The sequence below is a fragment of the Notamacropus eugenii genome, chromosome 2, assembly GCF_028372415.1.
Source record: "Notamacropus eugenii isolate mMacEug1 chromosome 2, mMacEug1.pri_v2, whole genome shotgun sequence".
NCBI classification, from domain to species: Eukaryota; Metazoa; Chordata; class Mammalia; order Diprotodontia; family Macropodidae; genus Notamacropus; species Notamacropus eugenii.
In genome coordinates, this window is record NC_092873.1 from 265,414,713 (window position 1) to 265,438,440 (window position 23,728).

Consider the following 23,728-nt stretch of genomic DNA (forward strand, 5'->3'; position numbering starts at 1 on the left):
TCTCTGATCTTCAAATGATGCCTGGACTTTATCTTGAGAGAGAGAAAAATGTCTTGGGATATGATAGCCCAGGAAGGGCACCTACTTCATCAAGGTCTTCACAGTGAGTGCCATTCCCCAGGTAGCCAACTGGGCAAGAGCCACATGACCAAGAGCCATCAGGGAAACTATTACATTCTGCTCCAGGAAAGCAAGGATTGGATAAACATCCATCTGTGAAGACAGGAGGCAAAGTAGAATTTTTTTTAATATTCCAAATATTAATCATGTTAAAGTAAAAATAAGACAGTCATATTGACTCTTTTCAGAAATTTCATTTTATGTGATGGACTACTACATGGCTATAGTTCAGACCGAGCTGGGTGTAATTCCTATATCAGAGCATCTAGATCATGGCCAGCCAAAGGCAGAGTCAAAGTTCACATGTTGCTGAATCAGAACAGAAGCATTGATTACTTCATACATACCAACGGGACAGCTCCGTTTGTTACACATCTGGTGTTCTTTGACATCTCCCACGCAATCCTTTCCTTCATACTGTGGCTCAGGATTGTTACAGACCCGAGATCTCTCACGAATTCCTCCTGCACATGTGACAGAGCAGGCAGACCAGGGAGACCATGGACTCCATCGACCATCAACTGTAATTGAAAGAAGAGTGAATGATTAGTGGTGTGAAGAGTACCTATGAACAAACAAACAAACATAAACATATTAAATGCTTTCTATGTGATGCTAAGTACTCATGCTGTACTAGGCTATCAGAGATAGAAACAAAATGTAAAAATTCCTGCTACCAAGTACCTTATCTTCTATTGAGGCAGACAGTATTTACATATACATATGTATGTGTATATATGTGTGTATATATATATATATATGTGTGTGTATATATATATGGATGTAGACATATATATGAATACATATATATGAAAATATGTGTAAATAAATGGAAGAAAATTAGGGGGAAAATATTTCATCTTATTCTGTGAGATCGTGGATATTTTACTTAGTTTTTTGAGACTATTTCCACAGCTGCAAAATGATTTTTTTTATCATTTTACTACTTATATAACCTGCCTTTCAGAGTTGTTATCAGGAAAATTCTTTATGAACCTGAAAGTACTGCATAAATACGTTTATTATTATTATTAACTTTCTGGGGAATATGGATTTAATTCCATTTTTAGTTTGATAATAAATAGCAAAACATGGAAATGATAGCTATATTCAAGTGCTTAAAGGCCTTTCTTGTGAAAGAACTATTAGATTCTCTAGGACAAGAGGAAATGGAAAGAAGGAGAGGAGAGTATGGTTTTGACTCTACTTAAGGAAAAAGTCAACTTCACAAATATCTAAATGAGAAGATAGGACTCATTGGAAAAGACCCTGATGATGGGAAAGGTTGAAGGTAAGAGGAAAATGGGACAGCAAAGGATGAGATAGATAGATAGTGTCATGGAAACAATGACATGAACTTGGATAGACTGAGACATAGCAGAGGGCAGAAAGGCCTAGTGCGCTATGGTCCATGGAGTCATGAAGAGTCAGACACAGCTGAACTAACAATAAAAAGGTATAATGAGATGCCCAGGAGGTTGTATATTTCCTTTCCTGAGATCTTCAGGCCGGGATGATCACTAACCAGGAGTCCTTGTCAGGTGAAATATTCTGATTTTGAGATAAAATATATAAAATTTTAGAAATGGTAGTATTTCAGAGAACTGTTTTTAACTTTATAGAAAAAAATTTCAAATTTTATGTAGGGCTTTTGTATTACTAATTTAGTTCACTTCACATGTGCTCAAAGGACCTCAGATGTAAAACTAAAAGGTACCTGAGAGGTTGAGCAGGCCATTTTACATCTAAATCATTTTAGAGATGAGAAAACTGAATCCCCACAAATATGAGATGACTTGGCCAAGGTCAAACAGGTAGTAAGAAAGGTAAGATTTGAACTCAGATCTTCTGATTCTAGTTCTAGTGATTTGTTCTCCTTACAACATAGCTTCATATTTCTGAAAAGTCACATATGAATCAAACTACTAAAGGAGCTCATCATTTAAAAAAAAAAGACTGTAATTGGGCATTTTGCAAAGGAAATAATTCCTCTATAAAAAGATAGCAATGTCCTATTTTCGTAATCATATTTCATCTTTTAGCAAACAGATTTTCTAGAAGTTGGGCAAAACTGTTCAGAGTCACCCTGCCTTTTATGAACCCCATCTCTTGCAACATAATTGAGAAGGAAGAGAAAGGGGAAAATAGTTTTTGGTTTTGTATATTACATAACTTTAAGCCATCTTTTTGTTCAAGAATTCACTATTGTAATTGCATTTGCAATTTAAGGGGGGTTTTTTGTTTTCTTTTAATTTTATACTGAAGTCTTTGCAAAAGATCAGTGAAGTCAGAGCTAAGCCATACAAAGTCAATGTGGAGCCCAGGCAATCAGCATCAATCTGGAAGGCCATGCTCCAAAAGCTGACCATGCCAAGATGACTATACAGCATTTTCTATTTCAATAAGAATGTTTCTGGTGCTTGTTTTATTCAAACTGGGCTAGTTTTGAAAATAGTCTCGGGCATGAATGTCTTCTTTCTATCGGCTCATGTCCATAGCAATCCTTCAACTGGCAATACCACATACAAAGAAACTCAGTAGGGTGCTGCTGTTCCCATAGACTTACTTGGACAAGGCGGCTTCTCACATTCTTTTGTCTCACGTCCACTTCCTTTACAGTTCTTTCCTCCCAGCTGTGGGAGAGGGGAATTGCAGAGACGGATACGGGTGATGTTCCCCAACCCACAGGTTACAGAACAGGAAGACCAAGGGGACCAATGACTCCAGCCACCATCATGCCGTCCTAACAGATGTAGAAACATAGCAGGAGATTAATATCCTATATTGTTTAAATAAGGAAGGAAATAACTAAAGTTCACCCAGAGGACCTAACCCCAACCCAGATGTTTGACTTGTCAACTGATTGATATTTCAAAGATGGAACCCAGGAAGGAAGTGAAACATTACCTAAAATGAGAATAAGAAATAGTTTAATCTTCTAAATTCTAGTATTCTAGGGGTTAACCTGGAGAAAATTTCTCATTAGTACAGAAGGTTACTACAATAAGCAGTCAGAGACTAAGCAATCAGAAAGCATGTTATTTCTATAATAAAAAGAGTTATAAGCACACCAGCAAGCTAAAAGAGGAATGGTCTGAACTTGTTGATGTAACAGGTAACAGTAATAAAGGAAAGAGACTTTCCAAGTACAGAACCATCGAAGACTTACTTCGGTTGTCACATTTGCCAAGGCTGCACATTCTTGTCTGGATAGAGGGTCCTAGGCATGTGTTGCTGGTGACATCACATGAGCGTCCTCTCTGTTGTGTTCCTGAACCACATGTGACAGAGCATTCCGTCCATTCAGCCCATGGGGACCAGCCCTCCTCATTGTCATTGACTGGGTAATCAGAGAAAATAATTAAGGTCCAGGCCTTATCTTCATGGACAGTTGGATCATTTGAATATAGCAATGACACAGTATCTCACATTAAATAGGTGCTTTTTAAAAATGACTAGAATTAAACTGAACAATGATAAAAAAAAAAAGGGGGGGGGTTGTTTGAATTCAGGTTCAGGGGTGAGCCAGAGCCAACTGTTAGGTGACAACTGTTAAATTTTCAGTGTGGGCATTGGAAACTGACAAATGCTACAAATTAGAGCTTGTTTTATTGTGTTGTTAAATGTCTAAATGTTAATAATAGAGATTGAACTTTAAAATGTGATACCTTTTCTTTCAGAGACCTTGTTGTTAAACATTTTCCAGCATATTCCTGATTAGATCTCATTATAATGAATGAACCTAAATATATCATTTTCTATCTGAAGAAACAAAACATTTCTCCCCCTTTCTAGCAAGTATGTGGTCCTAAGCAGAAGCCATCCTAGTACTAATAAAAAATCAATATCATAGGCAGCAAGCTACAGTGAAAAAAACATTGACTTTGAAATCAGAATCCAGGTTCAAATCTGTGTCACTGATAGCTGGTCAAAATGCTGAAATCCCACCCAAGACTTACACCCTGATCTACCAACCAGAGATAAATCTCAAGGCCTAGGATACTCCAGTAATGGAGATTTAAAATGCAATGGGAAGACAAAAGGTAGCACAACAGAAGATACTTGGAGAGAGAGGTACGAAAATAGATCAATCTTGCCATGACACAGGAAAACTTAGTTCCAATCTTGTTACTTTATTTTCATTGCAAATCCAAGGAAAACATTAAAAAAAAATAAGCAGTAAAAAATGAAAACACTCAACCTGGCAAATACCACTTCAAATTTATTGTGTTCTCATGGAAACATATTATAATGAAAGGAGACCTGGGTTTGAATCTTGGACCCCTACTTACTGACCATTGGATCTTGGCCAAGGCACTCTTCCTTCTCTAGCTTCAATTGTTCCCTCAACCAAAGAGGGAAAGGGGGATAGTAATATTTATCCCACCAACCTCAAGGGGCTATTATGAGGCTAGAATAGTGTAATAATTGATGATGGCTATATAAATGTGAACTGGTATGATTAGTAAGAATATTCTATTTATGTGGACATTAACTTTGGAGGGTTTCACAAGTTATCTTGACGAAAAATATTACTTTATTATTTTTTTAAAAAAGCACATTAGTCCCTAGAGACTGATTTTTTTACTCATCTCTTTTGCTCATTTTTTTGCTCATGTTTTTACATTCATTGTCTTCATTCTCCCTTCCAAACCAACTTCTACTGTCAATTTCATATCTATGTCTATTTATATCTATAGATAGACATACATACATATTAGTAGTAGTACCGGCAGTGGTGGTAGGAGGAGGAGGAAGAGGAGTGGTGATAGTAGAGATGGTGGTGGTGACAGTAGTAGCTAGCATGTATACAGTGTTTTAAGGCTTTAAAGCACTTTGCAAATATTTAGAAATAAACATCTGATTTTAGCTTTACAATAACCTTGATCATAGTATCCCCAACTATAAAATGGGAATGATAATAGTCACTGTCACAGAACTGTTATAAGATTCAAATAAGATATTTTAAAAGTGTTCAGTTCAGTTCCTGGCACATTTTTGTGGTTGTTCAGTCATTCAGTCATGTCCGACTCTGCTTATTCTATTCTATTACAGATGAGGAAATTAAGGGAGATTTGTCAAGGGTACTAATAAGTATCTGAGATCAAACTGAAGTCAAATCTTCTTGACTCCAGGTCAGACCTCTGTCCACTGTGCTATCAGTTACCCCTGATTTGCATAAAATTAATTGTTCCCATTTGGAGTAGTTGATACTTACATGGGGAGCAGGAAGGACAACATTCACCTTCAACAAAGGAGGGATTGGCACAAGTTACTGCTGGGCAGGTGATTTGGTTGCAAACTGTCTTAAATTTCTACAGAGAAAGCCATTTCATTAGTTTCTGCTGTTAAACTTTTTTTTTATAAACACAGTACAACCTTTGCAAAATAGCAACAGTGAAGGAAGGGAGGGAAGGAGGGAGGAGGAATCCCTCTATGTCTCAAGTTACTGCAGAATGGAGAGGAGGGCTAGATTCTTTTTAGCTTTCACATTCCCATGTTATAGAAATACTTAATTCCTATTTCAATACAGCATGATCTGTTAGTCACAGATTGTTTTCCGACACAATAACTACATTTTGATTTTCCAAGGAATGTATGTTATCTTACAGTTTATGAAAGGATGGAAAGATATTCTTTTGTTTCTCTTTTCCTTACTCATTCTGTCTCACTTCCTCACCTCTCTCCCTCTCTCCCTCTCCCCCTCCCCCTCCTCTCTCTCTCTCTTTCTCTCTCTCTCTCTCTCTCTCTCTCTCTCTCTCTCTCTCTCTCTCTCTCTCTCTCTGTCTTCTGTTTCTCTCTGTTTCTGTCTCCATCTTTCTCTCTGTCTCTGTTTTCTTCCCCCCCTTTCCAGTTCATAGAGGAAAAGTGCTTCCAAATTCTTACCTTGCAAGTACATTTAGTACAGCTGTCCACTACCCAGGTCTCATTATCTTGAAAGAAACGGCCATCCTGCCAACATGCTGTCTGGTTCCTCACCTTTAGAGGCACACCAACGAGTTCCCAGAGAACTTGATTATCATTTGTCTAGAAAAGTAAAGATATCCTCAAGCAAAAGACACTAGTGAAGTCCAGCATTCAATTTCAAGTCAGTATTAAGGCATCTTAATGATAACATTCTGGTTTCTGGTTAACTATTTCTTTCTTCCAATAAGTACAAGTGATGTATGTATATATGTAAATTAGACCTTTTCAAAATGTATGTAAATTAAGCCTTTGCAAAATTTAAAGCACTGTTAGATACATATTATTAAGAAACATAAAGCACATCTAGACCACTTAGATGATTCCAGGCTAGTAAAGATGGAAAGTAATCAAAGTTGAAGAAACACAAAAAGGTATACAAATACTACTATTATCATTACTATTACTATTGCCACTGCTACAACTACTACTAATGCTATTGCTACTACTACTACTACTTCCACTTCTTAATACCACAACTATTCTACCACTACTACAACTCTATCTACTACTCCTATGATTGTTACTACTACTTTATGACTACTTGTAGTAGTAGTAGTCATCATCATCATTGTCATCTTAGTACTACTATCATTTCTACTACTTAATACTACTTAATAATAATATTATTATTCTACTACTACTATTGTAACTATTTCTACTGCTGCTACTACTACTTTACTACTACTACTACTTATTATAACTTTTACTACTTAATACCACTATTATAACTATTTCTACTACTGCTACTACTATTTCACTTTTACTACTACTATTTTCTACTACTTCTACTATTTAATGCTAGTAGAACTATTCTACTACCACTATTACAACTAATATTACTACAACTTCTACTATTACTACCTATTACTTCTACTACTTAATACTACTACTATTCTATTACACCTACTATTACTACAACAAAATCAGCCCTAAGTATTTTCCTAACCTCAAACCAAAGTTATACAGGCAGTTTTCACTTTTACCCACTTCACATCTTAATGTTTTGCTAATTTGACATCACCCTATTAGAAGATAAATTTTATTTCTCCTCTTCTGCTCAAAGGTTTTGACTGATGAGCCAAACAGGTGAAGGCAGCACCCGCTGGCTGTTGAGCTCCTGGACTGAAATTCCAGAAGGCAGAGGGAGAGAATAGACTGAACTGACTCTTATGGCTTATGTTAATAACAAAAGAAAAGAAAAAAATCACCCTACTACTAATGCTAATATCATTATAACAAAAGAAAGAAAAAAAATCATCCTACTATTAATGCTAATATCATCAAGGAAAAAGACTGTGAATGCCCTCTATCCTAGATCCATCAGCCTGGCTAGCGTGCTGTAAATGTCTGCCCCCTTAAAGACAGCTCTTGCTATGGGAATGCGCTGAAGGGGAGGACACAAAGCTTTGTGGATTTGTTCCAGTCCTGCATATGTCTGCAGACACTGTCAAATGTTTGCTTTGCTTTGGTACAGGATTATCCATACTTTCTACTCTAATGAGAAATATTCCTACTTTTAGCTATTCATGATAGATACTTTCTCCAGGCAGATTCAGAGAGGTCCAAAAGCCTTTCCGCTAATAATGGAAGCAAAGAATCATAGGAATGGAAGTAATATAGCCTCTGTTTCCTGAGACCATGTCCAGATTTAAAATAAGAATCAATTTCCCAAATGTAAAATTTAAAGACTCTCTAAATAATTGGGGCAAGGAATGGGTGCAGGGCTTGATGCTACAAGAAGGTCAGATTAATTTCTCAACCCCAAAATAGCCCTAGCACCATTCTTTTTCATAACCTTACACTTTATCTCTCTATTGCATCCTCTAGAGAGCCAGGATCACAGAATAATGAAAAGACTCTGAGCACTCATCCACTGCTAATTGGTCAGCAAGAAGGAGTGAGGATTGTTCAGAGGTAAGAATTTGAACACAGGACATTTAAGCCACAGTACACTCTCCTCCCAGTCACATAACCCTCAGAGAGGTTTCATTTCCTTTGCTTTCCCCTAAATGTCACTGAATAACCAGACCCAGATGTTCCACCTCTGTTCTCGTTCATCCTTATAATACTCCAATTAATACCGTGGTCTCTATTACTGTATGGAAGTACACTTGCTACAAGTATTCATTAGGTTTAAATTTAAATCTAGATCCTGATGTCTTTTATCTCTTTGTAAAGAGCTATAATTCTTCCTCATTAGCATTTTTCTCACTTTTCTTCTTTAATCCCACTCAGGTCCTAGAGAATCAGCCTCTAAGCCAAAGAATGTTGCCACATCTTCTACAAATGTCATATATTCTTTAATACAGAGCCTCCATCTGGACATAAGACAGATGGAATTTCAGAGAATTTGCAAACCTTTTCATGTTCCATTCTCATCAATGAACTCATACATCAAATGGCACTCAAAGAAACAAAGAGAACTCTTTGAACAACCATCTGTTAAATACTCAATTTAGAATTTCTAGGGAAACTACTTCAATTTGGACATTAAATGCTACCTCGTGATCAGTTTTCCCCATCCAACAAAAAGAATCAACAGATAGATCTCCAGCCATACACACTGTCACTATTCAGCTAAGCTCAAGGAAATACTCGTCTATGATCAAGCCATCAGATATCTGAAGATAAAAAAAAAAAAGCCTCCTCATATACTGTTTAAATTCAAACTTCCTCATTTTGTAGATAAGAAAATTGAGACCCAGGGATTACAAGTGACTTGTTCAAGATCTTACAGGGAATAAACACAAGAGGAAAGATTTGACACAGATCCTCTGACTTTAGAGCCAATGATCTTTCAACTAAACCAAGAAGTTCCAGGCTTCTCTATTCTAGCTCATTCTTAGTGGAACTTACCACTTTATTTAGATTGTCTCTGAGGCTGTTGATCAGGTTGTGTAGACCTGATATTTCATTGATCATGCTGCCCAGCTCTTCACAGGAGCGTTCACAAACTTCTGCCTTTTTCTCTATGTTTGGGCTAAGGCGGAGTATCTCTGTGCTTTCATTGATGGTGTTCATTTCAGCTGCAGGAAAAGGGAACAAAGAATGGTTGCACAGGCAACATTGGACCTCTGATTATAGCTTGCTTGGGGAATTATATGCTGGCCCCAGAGGTGGAGTTGAGTGGCATCTGTTTTTGGAGTTGTCCGATGCTAAATTATACCCATGGCAACAGAGACGAGTTGAAAATCAGCTGTTTCTAATTACAACTTTTCTTTTTTCACAAGGGAGTCCTGTTCCATCCCACAAAAGTTGAATCAGCACGTAAAGACAGTTCACTGACAAAAGAAAGCTTTCATTCATGAAGTGAATATATTCAGTATTCTAGGAACCTTATATTTGTAACTTTACACAGATGTATTAGTTTTACATCATATATAGCATTCACGCTGATACTTACATGGCTTCCTCCTATTCTTTCCCTGATATTGAGTGTCTCTCCTTCTTCCCAGCTCCAACTCTAAAACATTACTGCATAGTCTCTTGACCTGCTGATCATTCGTCATCTCATTTCCCTCTCATTCCTATCACCAAACATCCTTCCTTATGACTCATTCATTTAGTACATTTCAGGTTTCTCTCATGTTCAAAAACTTCACTATAATCCACCCTCCTTCCCTTTTTTTGCTAGTATCTCACATTTTCAGTGACACTTTTCCTTATCTTTGCTGCCATAGTCTCCCCCATCCTGCTCCCATCAACATAATTTGTATTTACTTCTTACAGACTTACATACACGCATACACATACACATACACACACACATTCTGCCTCTTCTCATAGAATGTATGCCCTTGAGGACAGGGACTATTTAATGCTGTCTTTGTATCCTTATTGGCTAGTGTAGATCAATTCCCAGCACATAACAGAAATCTAATAAATGTTTGTTGATTGTTTCTTGAAAGAAAGCATATGTACCACCATCTCTTCCATTTTTTAAAAAGGAATTTTCCCTTAACTCCCTATGTGAATTACTTATTCTTAACAACATTAAGTGACTATTTTATAGCAGCTTATTTTGTGGTGGTTAAGAATTACAAATCTAAGGAATATCTAAGGAAATCTAAGGGAATTGGGGAATGGCTAAACAAACTGAGGTATACGATTGTGATGGAATATTATTGTGTTATAAGAAATGACAAGTAGGATGATTTCAGAAAAACCTGGAAAGACTTACATAAACTGATGTAAAGTGAAGTGAGCGAAACGAGGAGAACATTGTACACAGTAACAGCAATATAATATGATGATATGACAGCTATTCGCAGCAATACAATGATCCAAGAAAAACCCAAAGTAGTAAGGATGAAGTACTATCTGCCTCCAGAGAAAGAATTGGTATTGTCTGAATACATGCCATTTTGTCCAATATTTGTTTGATATTGTCTATGCATGCTATTTTTTCTTTCATTTTTTCAATCGAATCTTTTTGTACAAAATGACTAATTTGGAAATGTTTCACATGGTTGTACATGTTATAACCTATCATCTAACATTACCATCTTAGGGAGGGGGAGGGAAAGAAGGGACAGAATTTGAACTAAAAAAACAAAACAAATATTAAACATTGTTATAATATGTAATTGGGGGGAAAATGAAATACCATATGCTAAAATACAATATACCTTTGCAATGCTTATTCTCATCAACTTTCTCCCACCTTTCTTTTTCCCACAGCTAAGATTGTGCTCTGTAGGTCCTCAGTCTTGGGGCCAAACATGGGTTTGTGACATCCAAAAACATAAAGGGATGCCACACCCATGAAACAGCTCTGGCCTGGAATTTGACAAGTCAGCTTGTCGAATCTGTCAGTCTCTAGATGAAGGACCCAAGTTGGGTTCATATATTCATTTTAATGTCCTGGAGGAGCAGTGCCCTATTCATAGCTCAAACAATAGATGCAGACCTACCTTTGAACATTATTCTTTTGCTTCACTGGGATAATTATATCACATTTTCTTTGGTCCAAACCACCTGCAATTTCATCCTCAAAGGGAGTTACCAGGGTCAAAGATTTCCTCCACCATCATCTGTAATTTGAAGTCTGACACTTGCCTGAGGCACTTACAGGTTAAGTAAGCCTGAGGGCTCACAGATATTATGTGTTAGGGAGAAGCTATGAATCAAGGTCTTCCTTCTAAATTTCTAAACCAACATGCCCCTTATGCTCACCACTTTTTGATGTGTTGTCTCCCCCATTAGGTTATAAGCTCCTTAAGGGCAGGTCCCTATTTGCTTTCATATTTATATTCTCAGCACACTTTGCACAATGCCTGACATATAGTAAGCATTTAGTAAATGCTTTTTCCTTCCTTTGTTCATCCTTGAAACCAATACCAGACCAATATTCCACTGCAAGAAGTTGCCTCTCAGACTGAATTTTATATGTACTATTTCATCTTTATATGCTCATGTTATTTAATTCTAGAACTACTTCATTCGCTCATGTTTAGTGTATAATCTTTACTCATCTCCAGAGCACTTTCCACTATAATCTATTTCTATTCAAACACATTCCATTCAACAAACCTCTCTCAAGAGTCTTCTATATACAAGTTACTGTGCTAGGCAATTGGCACTGTCTTTTTCTATTCACTCTGGAGTCTTTTTAAGGAACCTCTTTAGCATCTTCAGTTTATTTCAGTTTAATTTTATCCATAGTTTTGGTTAGGAAATGTTGATTACTACTAGTCCCAATAGCATAGTATTCGAATATTAATCTCCCTGACTTGTAATAAGAATCCTGACTGACATGGAGATAAATAGGGTAATCACAGAAAATATCTAGACTTGGAGTCAGAGGCTTTGGAGCTGAGACCTCTCTCTCTCTCTCTCTCTCTCTCTCTCTCTCTCTCTCTCTCTCTCTGTCTGTCTCTATCTCTCTGTCTCTCTCTCTCTCTCTCTCTCTGTCTCTCTGTCTCTCTCTCTCTGTCTCTCTCTCTCTCTCTGTCTCTCTGTCTCTCTCTCTCTGTCTCTCTCTCTCTGTCTCTCTCTCTCTCTCTCTCTCTCTCTCTCTCTCTCTCTCTCTGTCTCTGTCTCTCTGTCTCTCTCTTTCTCTGCCTCTCATTTTTAATCCAATTATGTGTTGTTTCAAGTACATTACTTACCTTCGAGTGTGTTTCCTCAACTATAAAATGAAGATATTAAAATTTTCTTCCTTTCTCCACATCATACTGGATAATGTATACATGGAACACCATAATCAAAAAGGACCGGATAGACATTAGCTATGATTAAGATGCTGTACCTATATATGGTCAAAACGTCCTTGGTATAGATGGGTGCTTAGCAGCTAGAGAATCTATTTCCAGACAGAACAAGTACAGATAATAAGCAATAATCCTGAAATTCAGAAATATTCTCAGGCTTGAGGTAAATCACTCACTGGTATAAGCATTCTTGGATATTCTAGAAACTAGAACCCTTTGGTAATGAGTAGCAATGCCCTATTTAAAGTGAGTTCATAAGAGGAATAGGAAAGAAATATTTGCTCCTTATGTGGGCATAAAATTAAATCATATAGGAATATAAAGATGCAAATAAAAGATAATTGACATATCATTTTATATACATATTTCACTTTGGCCTCACAATAGATTAGGTACTAATATAGTATAAAAAACTAGTATAAATAAATATAGTAACTAGTATAAATAAATATAAACACGCACACAATAGGTTGGTACTACAAGTATTTTTTTTCCTATTTGCTAAACTGATGTTTAGCAATGCAACTAGTAAACGTCAAAGTTCAGCGCAGGTCTTTACTCCAATTCCAGTGCTCTTCCCATTCAACTGCTGGTCTTTACATTCAGCAATGCTTTCTCTTTAGGGGTGTTAGGCGGTTTCCATTCTAATATTATTGTCTCATCACAGTTCTCCCTTTTCCATTTTATAACATACTCCATAAATACGAGGCAGACTTAGCCAGACTATTTAGTTTAATAATGCTTCTTTGTGACTGGAATATTAGAAAAATCTTCTCTCTAAGCAGAACTCTTTCCAATGTGTTTTGATGGTAGGTAATTGCACTGGTAATTGCCTTAATCCCTCCCCACTGCATTACAGTTCAGTAGTAACATAGATAATCAAACAAATACATGTGTCTGAATATAGGGTCTGAAGCTGGCTTGTCCTACTGTCACTCCCTCAGTGAATCAAATATAAAAAGCTATTTGAATCCACTGTGATTTGCCAGTAGGGTGTGAGGAAAAGTATTTTGTTTCTTGAAACATGGCACCTGCTGTCAAAGTCAACTAGAAACTGGATTGTTGGCTGGGGATAAAACAATCTGCTTCCATCTGTTTATGGACAGAAATGTAGCAGTTCATTCCTTCAAACTCCTTCATTCTAATGGCATGGACAAAGTGCCAAAAAAAGTGAAATTCATTCTGGGATATAAAAAAAATCTATAGGACAAGGGCATCTTTTGGCAAAGCTAAGAACTGGGCAAAGTTTGTCTTTCCACCAATCACCCTACCCATGGAATCAAGTGGTCTTATGCTGCCTCTAGCTACCTAGAACATCATATGCAAGTCCATATTTCCGCAGATCATGTCCTATTTCAAAATCATTTCTCCTTGTTTCCTCATTGCCAGGAACTCTCCTACTCCCTCCGGGTTCTGCTTTTCCATCTAATTTTCAGTTACAGAGGAATATAATTTTTATAAAATGACTCATACTGGAAGATTTGTGATTAATATATGCTTGTGTTGCTCCTCCCACAGTTAAATTTGCATTTGAAATTAGCATACCAAGAGAAGGCAATGTCTTCTCCCAAAGGAATGAATTGCGAGCTTCAGAGAGTCTGAAAAGATTTGGAGGCAGATGATCCTTTCCAGTACCCCTCAAATCATAATATGGAGAGAATTTAATCTTCTTAAACATCTGGCCAGCTCCACATAAGACACTCACATCTGAGCAAGGATTAAGAACTCCGCTCTCTGGACTATTATGTGTTCACTTGGCTTATTTATACTTAAAAAACAGGTTTCTTAATTTTAAATTATAATATTTAGCAATGAAACGGTCTACACCTTATCAAATGAGGTAAGACAATTTTCCAGTTAATTTTTTTCAGTGTTATTATTTTTATTATTCTTATTATGAGATATCCAGGTGGAGCAGTGGATAGAATGCCAAATCTGGAATCAGGAAGACCTGAGTTCAAAACCAACTTCAGACACAATAACTGTGTGATCTGAGCAAGTCCCAACTGCTGCCTCAATTTCATTAACTATAAAATTGGAATTATAGTAACTACCTCTCAAGGTTGTTAGACAATATTTATAAAATGCTTAGCACAGTATATGGCACAGACTAGCTAATTGCTTTTTTCCCCCTTCTTAATAATAATAATATTGGATTATCAATTTAGATTCCATAGTGGTATTCTTAGATCTAATGTATCTAATTTGGCAGTCGACAATGATCAAATAAACTAAATCTTGATAAATTTCCTCTTCCTCTTGGCATAATAGAAGTAGTGATCTTAAAACTATTCTACTCTCTCTGTGTTCCTCCAACTATCTAAAAGCTGCTGCAGTTTTCTCAACATGTGGGATCATTCACCTTTAACATGCCTTTGCACAAAGCAAAATGTAGATGGTTATTTTCATATTTCTACTTTTAAGAGCAAATTTAAGATCTATTATCACCACAGGGGGTGCCGCACTCATCTATGTAATGATTATTTAATCCCCACGTCCTCATCCCAGCCCTTTCCAAAGAGGGTCAATAAGATGTACTCCTTTCAAAGCTCGTCTAGAAAAATGATACTATCTTCATAGATAGGAATGTTTCAGGCTCTCATGAATATTCCTTATAAGGAAGAGAGAAGGCATAGATTTTTTTTACTAAATATTATCCTTAAAAATTCAAAAATCAATTATTTCTTTAAAAACCTATGGAAATTAGATCAGTGCTGAATTCAGAGCTTCCATAGCTGTTTCACTTGTTGGATATAGGCATCAATATGCTAGTAAAAGTTTTAACAAATGACTCTCCCCAAAATAAAAATAAAACATACTTTTAAGTTAAATTTGCATTATTGACATTTTCTTCTTCATTTTCTTAAGGCTGGACAATAAGTAGAATACTAAATCAGGATCTGATTCATAGCATCTGCCATTTTCCAGGGTATAAATGCTTACACTGAAAATTAACAATTGGTTCTCCCAAGCCATTTGAGTTGGATGTAGGCACCCAAAGCTGGCTTTACACACAGAAAGAGTAGGAACTTTCCTGGATGGTATCCTCTGAGGGCAATAAATTAACAGTTGACTTTGACTTTCTCCAAGCTTATGCAAAGCTATCTGCCACCTTTCATAGGAAGTGAACTGACTCTGAGCTCCAGCCTGCAGATGAATCACAGAAGCTTGAGATCATGTCAGATATGAAGTGAAGAACTTCAATTACTCATCCAAGTATAGAGCTTGCATATAAATGACTCATAATCCAATGTTTTAGAAACATGTATGATCTAGTCAATACACATCCTTCTGATTATATATTTAAATGTCAGTATTTTTATCAATTATCAGTGCCCTATTCTGAATCTCAAAGAGCTATAACTAAGTCATTGCTGGGGATAGCAGGGAAGGAGGCTGTGAAGGGTGGGGATGTGGAGGAGGGGATGTATATATCTGAGGCAGCAAATATGCTCTCAATAGTCCTTTCAACACCCTCCAGGTTGTCTGCCCTAGAAAAAGCTCTCAGGACCCCACCCTAGTTATTGCTCTATTACTTTATACCAAACAATACATTTCCTTAGTATTTCCCCAAAAAAAGAAGGGTAGTAATAGTTACTCTCCTGATGCTAAACTCTTTGTATGTATGTGTGTGGTATACACATACACACACACTCACACACACACATACATATATATATATACATATATAGTATATATTACATTAATATAATATATATTAATACCGGCATATATACTTAAGTAATATATACATACATTATATGAGGAAGGAGGGTAAAATCAGAACTAAAGAGACATTAGAGATTACCTAATCTAACCCATTATTTCATAGATGAGGAAACTGTCTTAGAAGTGAAGTTACTTATCCATTGTCATAAAGTCAGTGAATGTCAGAACCTTGATTGGCATCCAAATTTTCTAACTATCAGACCATTGCTTTTTCTGCTACCTTCCAGGATCTTCATAGAAAGTATTTTTGAGTCCCAGGAGATGGTAGGTTAGTGTTTCAGAGGAAAGGATTTCAATTTTTACCAAATTTTGGCATATTTTGGGAGAAGTAGTGTAGTGTAATAGATAAAGAATAGCCTTGGAGTCAGAAAAACCAGAGTTCGAGTCTTCTTTCTGTAATATAATGACTATCTGACCCTGAACAAGATGCTTAAATTCTCAGTATCCCAGGCAATTTTATCAGACTATAAGATGCAGGTCAGGTGATGATTTATATTATTAAAGACAGTTTTCTCAGGTTGGGAGTTCGTGACACTAATTAAATCACAGGTCTGGTTCTACATACCTACCTATATACATAAATGTAAAAGTATATACATACAGAGACAAAGTGAGAGACAGAAGCAAAGAAATATATATATATATATATATATATATATGCAGTGTGAGTATATATGTTTAGCATGTTCAAGTCTTGTTCAAGACAATATGTCTTCAAGTCAATATTATGATGTGTGTTTCTGCTGTTCAGACATTTCAATCATGTCCAATTCTTCATGACCCTATTTGGTATTTTATTGGCAAATATATTGGAGTGCTTTGCCATTTCCTACTCTAGCTCCTTTTACAGATGAGGAAACTGAGGCAAACACGGTTAAGTGCCCAGGGTTACACAGCTCACAATTGTCTGAGGCCTATTTTGAACTCAGGTCTTTCTGATTCTAGACTCAGTATTCTATCAACTGAGACATTTAGCTGCCATCATGATGTGTGTATATACCCACACATATGTATATGTATGTATACATGTATATAGATACACATAAAATAGGAGAGAAATTGTCACATATACAAACTTGGGAAGAATCTTTCCAAAAAATCTTCAAGGCCTAAAAAAATGATAAGATTTACATGAACCCTGCAACATTTATCATTATGCACATTCATTCTTCTTCTACAACCCATCCCAGCTCAGAGGATCATAGATTTAGAACTGGGAGGCACCATTGAGGTACATTTTACAGTTAAGGAAACTGAGACTCAGAAAGCTCAAGTGACTTTTCCAAACTCCAATACATAGTGAATGTCAGAGCCAGGAAGCTCAGGACTTGTGCTCCAAATTCAATATTTGTATCTGTTTTTCCCATTGCATTATTCCACCTTTCCAACTTTTCTACTTAGTTCCTTCCCTCCTCATACTACAAGCTAAAAGAAAAACAAGGCTCTACTTAAATCAAGTATATACAAAGTTTATCCATTAACCCCATAGGATCTACCTGGTTGCCTTTATGCTTGCTATGAGTTCTTACAGGCTTAGAGCTCACCAGCCACATAGACCATGCTTATTTTGCACAGATATTATAAAACTACTTTGGATAACAATTTAATTGTGTTACACCGGGGACTCATAATTCTAGCAGAGGTCAGAATAAGTGGCCTTGAAGGTGCCTTCCAAATCTAGGATTCCTTAGTCGCAGGCATGAGTTATGAAGGATAGCTAAAAATAATGCAACCATAGAACCAGAAAGGAAATGATGTGGTCGGTTCACCTGGCTTTGAGTAGAATTCCCTCTCAACCAACCCACAGAATTTATCCTTTTGAAAAACCACCTCATCACAGTCACTAACAATCAGCCATAATCAAGATGAGTTTTAATATAGCTACATTAATGCCCTGTAATTCAGCATAAGCCAAGTCCTCTTTTGCTAGTCTCAGTGAAGATGGAAAATCTGTAGTGTTCATATTTTCACAATTTAGAAATGTTCACTTCAGTTTCTATGGATCAAGGAAAATCTTAGTCTCTTCCCTCTAATCCTATCTCATTTTCTCAAAAATTATCTTCCAGATAGGTTTTTTATAGGGTTTTTAGCAATTATATCGTTCTATCAGATTGAGAGAAGATGGTTCGTGTCAAGATATACTGCATGGAACAGTGCCATAGCTGAGAAGTATATAGTAAAACATAGACATTAATAAATCAAAACACTTGGTTGCAGCAATCAAATTAAATTCAGTATATCCTATACCCTCAAACCTCCTTGTGGCAAAAAAAATCCATAGCCTGGATTCTCAAAGGCTATGCCAATAATGAAATTAGATTTTTTAAGATTCCACCATGCTGTAAAGTCTTCAAGTGTAATCCTAGCAATGCCATATATCTACTTTCTAAGAAACATCTTAGGTAAGCATGGAGAGGTTCACGACGAATGCACTGACCACTGACTGATAAAGTCTTTGGCCATGATAAAGAAGACAAAGAAACAAATAAAAATTAAAAACCAGGAATGATGATGGAAGCAATACAATTTTAGATGGTTGAATGACTGATACTTCTCAATATAATAGAAAAAAAGACAATATCAAAGGATTGGGAAGAAAAAAATAATTGATCTTATTTATAAAAACAGAAATTCAGAGGTTATCAATATATAACTCAAAAATATATTATAATTCAAAAATTGTTCTAAAAAACCCACACACGTATCAAGAGTTTACCTGATGAAAATACAAGAAATAGCCAGGTTTTCTTAAATGATTTTGTACTATTGGCTATATCTTCACAGTTATATAATTAACCTAAAGATACAAAGAAGATAAGATCCCTTTGTACTTATTTTTTGTTGTTATTGTTGCTAATTATAGGGAATAAAGGGAATAATTTCCATGGCAAAGTAAAAAGCAGCCTTAAAGACTTGGTTCCAATGTAAGATAGATTGATAGGCAGACAGACAGACAGACTGGTAGGCAGGCAGGCAGACAGACAGACAGAGAGAAAGAGAGAGAGAGAGATAGGAAGTGAAAGAGAGAAAGGGAGAGAAAGAGAGAGAGAAAGGAAGAAAGAGAGAGAAAGGAAGAAAGAGAAAGAAAGAAAGAAAGAAAGAAAGAAAGAAAGAAAGAAAGAAAGAAAGAAAGAAAGAAAGAGAGAGAGAGAGAAAGAAAGAAAGAAAGAGAGAGAGAGAAAGAAAGAAAGAAGAGAGAGAGAGAAAGAAAGAAAGAAAGAAAGAAAGAAAGAAAGAAAGAAAGAAAGGAAGGAAGGAAGGAAGGAAGGAAGGAAGGAAGGAAGGAAGGAAGGAAGGAAGGAAGGAAGGAAGGAAGGAAGGAAGGAAGGAAGGAAGGAAGGAAGAGAACAAAGAAAAAGAAAGTGAATTTAAGCAGTGTGTTCACATACCCGAGGTGTCAAGTAGTTCCCTAAGATTTAGACTACAGCTAATAGTTATTTAACCTCTTTTCTTCGGTGTCAAATCAGTTTCACCCCTATATTTTACAATATCCAATTAGAGTTTGGACTCCTACCCCTACAACACCTCAAGTAATGTCTCTTGCATTGATCTGTGACTGTTCTATTCATTGATTATAAATTTGGAGATCACTACAGTAGGAATCAGTATCTAAGGCCTTTCATACAGAGCTATTATGGAGTATGAAGTCTAATACCTTGTTGTGTAGAAAGTAAATATTCAATGAATTTTTATTGAAAGAGTTGAATGAATTTAATTTTCACTATGCTGGTAGATGGTGGCCTACTGGCAGCCATCATTGTGCAGCATAAGAAAACTCAATTTGTATATTCCCATAATTTGGTTCTATAATATATAGATTTAATTTTTTCTTCATTTGGAAATTATAGGGATATGATGTCTTGATCAAGATGATCACATGTTTGAATTTTGATTGGTGATCCATGCTATCCCTTTCCCCAGGTGACATGAATCATCATGATTTGCTTTTGTTATCACTGATTAGGAATGATAAAGGAACAATTTTAAATCAAGAATGAAAACAATTCCTACAAGCTTCTTTGTGCAGATTATATTCATTTAACTTTTTAACATGGACAGACTGTACAGGTAGCATACACTCAAAACTAAAAGATCAGCAATATTATGCTTGAGAAATTTAAGGTGGAAAAGATTTTTTGAACCTTTCAAAACCCATCCAAAATTAGTACCTCTGGCAATTTATCATTTCCAGTTGTCAACATCTGCAGTTGATGAGTACTTTATCCAAACTGCATGAAGGACAGCTTTAAATTGGCTCCCCAGAGTCACATTTAACTAAAAATTCTACCAGATATGAACTGTAAAGTGTAACTTCAGGCAACATCCCTACCTGTCTGGCTTCGCTCACATCCTCTCTTGATAAGAACATCTTCCATGGAAGTTTCAAAAACTAAGCGGACATCTTGAAGGAAACCCTATAAGAAAGAAAAATAAGAACAAAAGGGTAATAAGTTTTGAAATGATTAAAGATAAATGAGGATGATTTTCTTTCCTGATTTACAACTAGCAAATTTGATCATCAGATTAAATAACTATCCTCTGGGTGTACCCTTGTGAAATCACATTATTAGTCATATCTTTGGAAATCTGTAAAGGTTGGGATAGCCAGGACTTTGCAACAGGCATTTACATGGATGGCACCTTCTCTGTGGGGGAAGGTCTTCTTCTTGCACACAGCAATCTACACTGCCTCAAGTTACCATGCTCCCTGCGCACTGGTGGACTTGGGGAGAATATAGGCCCAAGAAGAGGAATACAGAGTAGGCTTAAGGACCAAAAGAGGAAAACAGAGAGTGCATGAGACCTCCTCCCATCCACAATTGGCCCAGTATTCTTTGTGACCTTGCTGTAAAACCGCAATAAACATCTGAGAACAAGGACTTGTCATAAAAGTATTTCTAGATGAAGACAGGAAGGCCATCCACACAAAAACCTAGAATGGCACTAATATGAAAATAGGAAAGAATTTTAAAAGAATGACACTCAAAGAAAAAACAACACTATTTTCACTTTTAAAATTCCTTAGTATATAGGTTCTTCTGTTTTATGGTAAAATTCCCAGAGATAACTACTGATAGATACAACATTCACATTAGTCATTGCAACAGGATAGTTATATCTTAAGGGGAGAAAATACTAGGCTGCAGCAGCATAATAAACCAGGAATAAAATCATACACTGTGTCCAACTAGTCAAATGTAGTTGAATTATTTTTTAAAAAAATAATATATCGCCAAAGAAATTAGAATTGAACTTTTTAATCACTGGCTAGCTTTAACCATACTTACATTTCCAAATTCAAAATCATTGGAAGAAAATAATGGCATTAAAATTCCACTGTAAGTCATGAGCAGTTATGCTCTAAAAGATACTCACCCCCAAATTAAATGATAAATCATCTGCACAGAAATAAATTCTCATAAGTTAGTCTTTGTCTTGACATGGATAGTTAATGGTTTACTCTCCCTAGCTCTTTGAAAACAATAACAACAAAAACAGTATTAATATTCAAGAGCGACTTCAGAAAATAGTGAAAATAACCTTGTGGAATCAAGCAGAATTGAACGGGACTGATTTTTCAGAAGTCAAAAGTGATAATTCACATGTGGGATTGACAGTAGCTTGATCCTTTGTAGGGTCTGTGCACATGCAGTTGAAGGAAATAATACTCCTTAGAATGTGGGAGTGTATATTGTCAGTTTCTGTTCCCTCCTGACTCAGAACTATACAACCTCTCTCACCTTGATAGCAGGCTAAAGATGTCACATGGATGACATCAGACATAATGGATATTTTAAAAGATACACCATTTTCCTATTTCATCTCTAAGTTGATTCCTCACTCTAAGAAAGGACACACATACCCTGAAGTGATTTTCTCGAATGGAGCCTTTGGCCACATACATTCTGCTGTCCTCAGCCATCAGCTGTTCATAGAAAGGCTCTTCCAAAATGAAGCTGTCAATGAGGTCACAGCCCACATAGAGGCTATAGGTCTCCCCTGTCAGCTGCACAGTGATGTTTTTCCAGTGGGAGTCAGCCAGATCTACATCCTCCAAAGAAATCACACTCTGACCCTTATCTCCATAGTAAATCAGGTCCAGAGTGTTAGCTCGGCCATTGGATATAATCTCAAACTGCCTCTGAGAGTGCCCAGGGCCCTCCAAAGCCAGGAGGGTACCCCGCGAATGTTTATCCTGCTTTAGGGTGGCAGTGAGGAAGAAGCCCTCATTTTGCCTCATCATCTTCAGGATCTTCTTGAGAATTTCAGCTTTCACTGGTGGAATGTGATCAAATCTGATAAAGCGATAAGCTGGGCTATTAGGGTCAGGCCCTCGGAATTGCTTGGCACCAAGTGTCCTTCGGTTTATGTTACTGATTTCAAATAGGTCAAAGGAAGTATCATCTTCTCCGTCAGGATCTGCAAAAATTAGTACCAATTAGCAAAGTTTTTAACTGATGGAAAAAAATAGCATGGAGAAAAAAATAGGTATAGGGTTGCACATTCTTTATTATTAGTGTATCGGTTATGATGACTTTATATACATTTCATGAAGCCACTCTCTTATACAAAAAGTTGAGTTCTAATTTCTCTATTCTGTTCTGTTTCTTTCCATCTCAGGTACAAACCTACATTATCTATAATTACTCTGCTCTAAAACTGATCTACCAGAAAGAAGGGGAGAGTAAATTTATACCCCTTCTTTAATTTGGACTGAATATTCAAAAAATGAACTCTTTGATTTACTTTTTATTTACTTAAATCATTTCATTTATCAAAGGTCCATTTTTTTCCCTTACTGTATATCTCATGGTAAGGAAGGTAAGGAGTTTGAAGGCACTAGTTGAACTTTAGTTTATACACAATGGAGATAAATATTTTAGTCTTTTTGTTTTAATTAATAGCCTAAAACTATTGTCTAAATTTACTGGCAAGAAAAGTTAATGTTGTTAATCCATAAAAAGTTAATCCATGGTATCTAAAACTAATAGAAAAATTTCTACTACTACCCTTTTAGCCAGACACTTACGTTTGGCCAGGTATTATGGAAAACAATTTTTGTTTGGGTTATTTTTATCTGGGTTACATCTTAAGATTTGATGTATTTAGTAAATACATACCTTGAGCATTAGAGAAAGCCCAGAGAGCCAAGAGGACCAACCACCAGAGCATCCTGCCTCTCTGTAGCATCACACCTATGGGTAAACCAAGAGCAAAAAAACTGACTTTTAGCATGCATGGATCTCTTTAGTCACTTGACCATTTTAAAATACTTATATGTACGTGAAATCAAATATACATTGTCATGTGGGAAGTTGAGGGATAAGCCCTATGATAACCTTGAATTTAAGTTGATAGCTGTTATTTAAAATAACCTTAGAATTTACATTTATTAAGGTCTTTTTCCAAGTGCTACCTTTCCAGTTCCCAAGCTCTATATGTTGGAAACACAAATAATTATTTGTTTTGTATACATTTGGAAACTAAGGCTCAGAAGGATTAAATGATTGGCCCAATGTCATGGAGTTATTAAGCAGAAATTAAATTTAGGTCCTTCATACTCCAAAGCCAAAGTGCTTCCATTGTGTTATATTTCAAACAGTGAAGCAACAACTTGGACAAAGTGATCTACCGAGAAAAGTCAATGTGTCTCTGTGAAGAAACTTCTCCTAGGGATAAATAATTATGGCAAGCAATTT

The 23,728-nt window shown here is 36.2% G+C and overlaps 1 protein-coding gene across 1 annotated transcript in view; it reads right to left on the reverse strand.

Moving 5' to 3' along the window:
• The window catches only part of THBS2 (thrombospondin 2), a 48,654-nt gene that overhangs the window by 21,417 nt on the left and 3,509 nt on the right, over nt 1-23,728 (reverse strand). The window contains exons 2-11 of the mRNA XM_072643934.1: nt 23,150-23,224; nt 21,892-22,448; nt 20,359-20,443; nt 8,944-9,113; nt 6,007-6,147; nt 5,339-5,435; nt 3,290-3,460; nt 2,687-2,863; nt 468-641; nt 86-213 (exon numbers count right to left, since the gene is read on the reverse strand). Coding sequence (XP_072500035.1) covers nt 86-213; nt 468-641; nt 2,687-2,863; nt 3,290-3,460; nt 5,339-5,435; nt 6,007-6,147; nt 8,944-9,113; nt 20,359-20,443; nt 21,892-22,448; nt 23,150-23,219 — 1,770 coding nt within the window. The 5' untranslated portion in view covers nt 23,220-23,224. The remainder of the gene's footprint in view (nt 1-85; nt 214-467; nt 642-2,686; nt 2,864-3,289; nt 3,461-5,338; nt 5,436-6,006; nt 6,148-8,943; nt 9,114-20,358; nt 20,444-21,891; nt 22,449-23,149; nt 23,225-23,728) is intronic.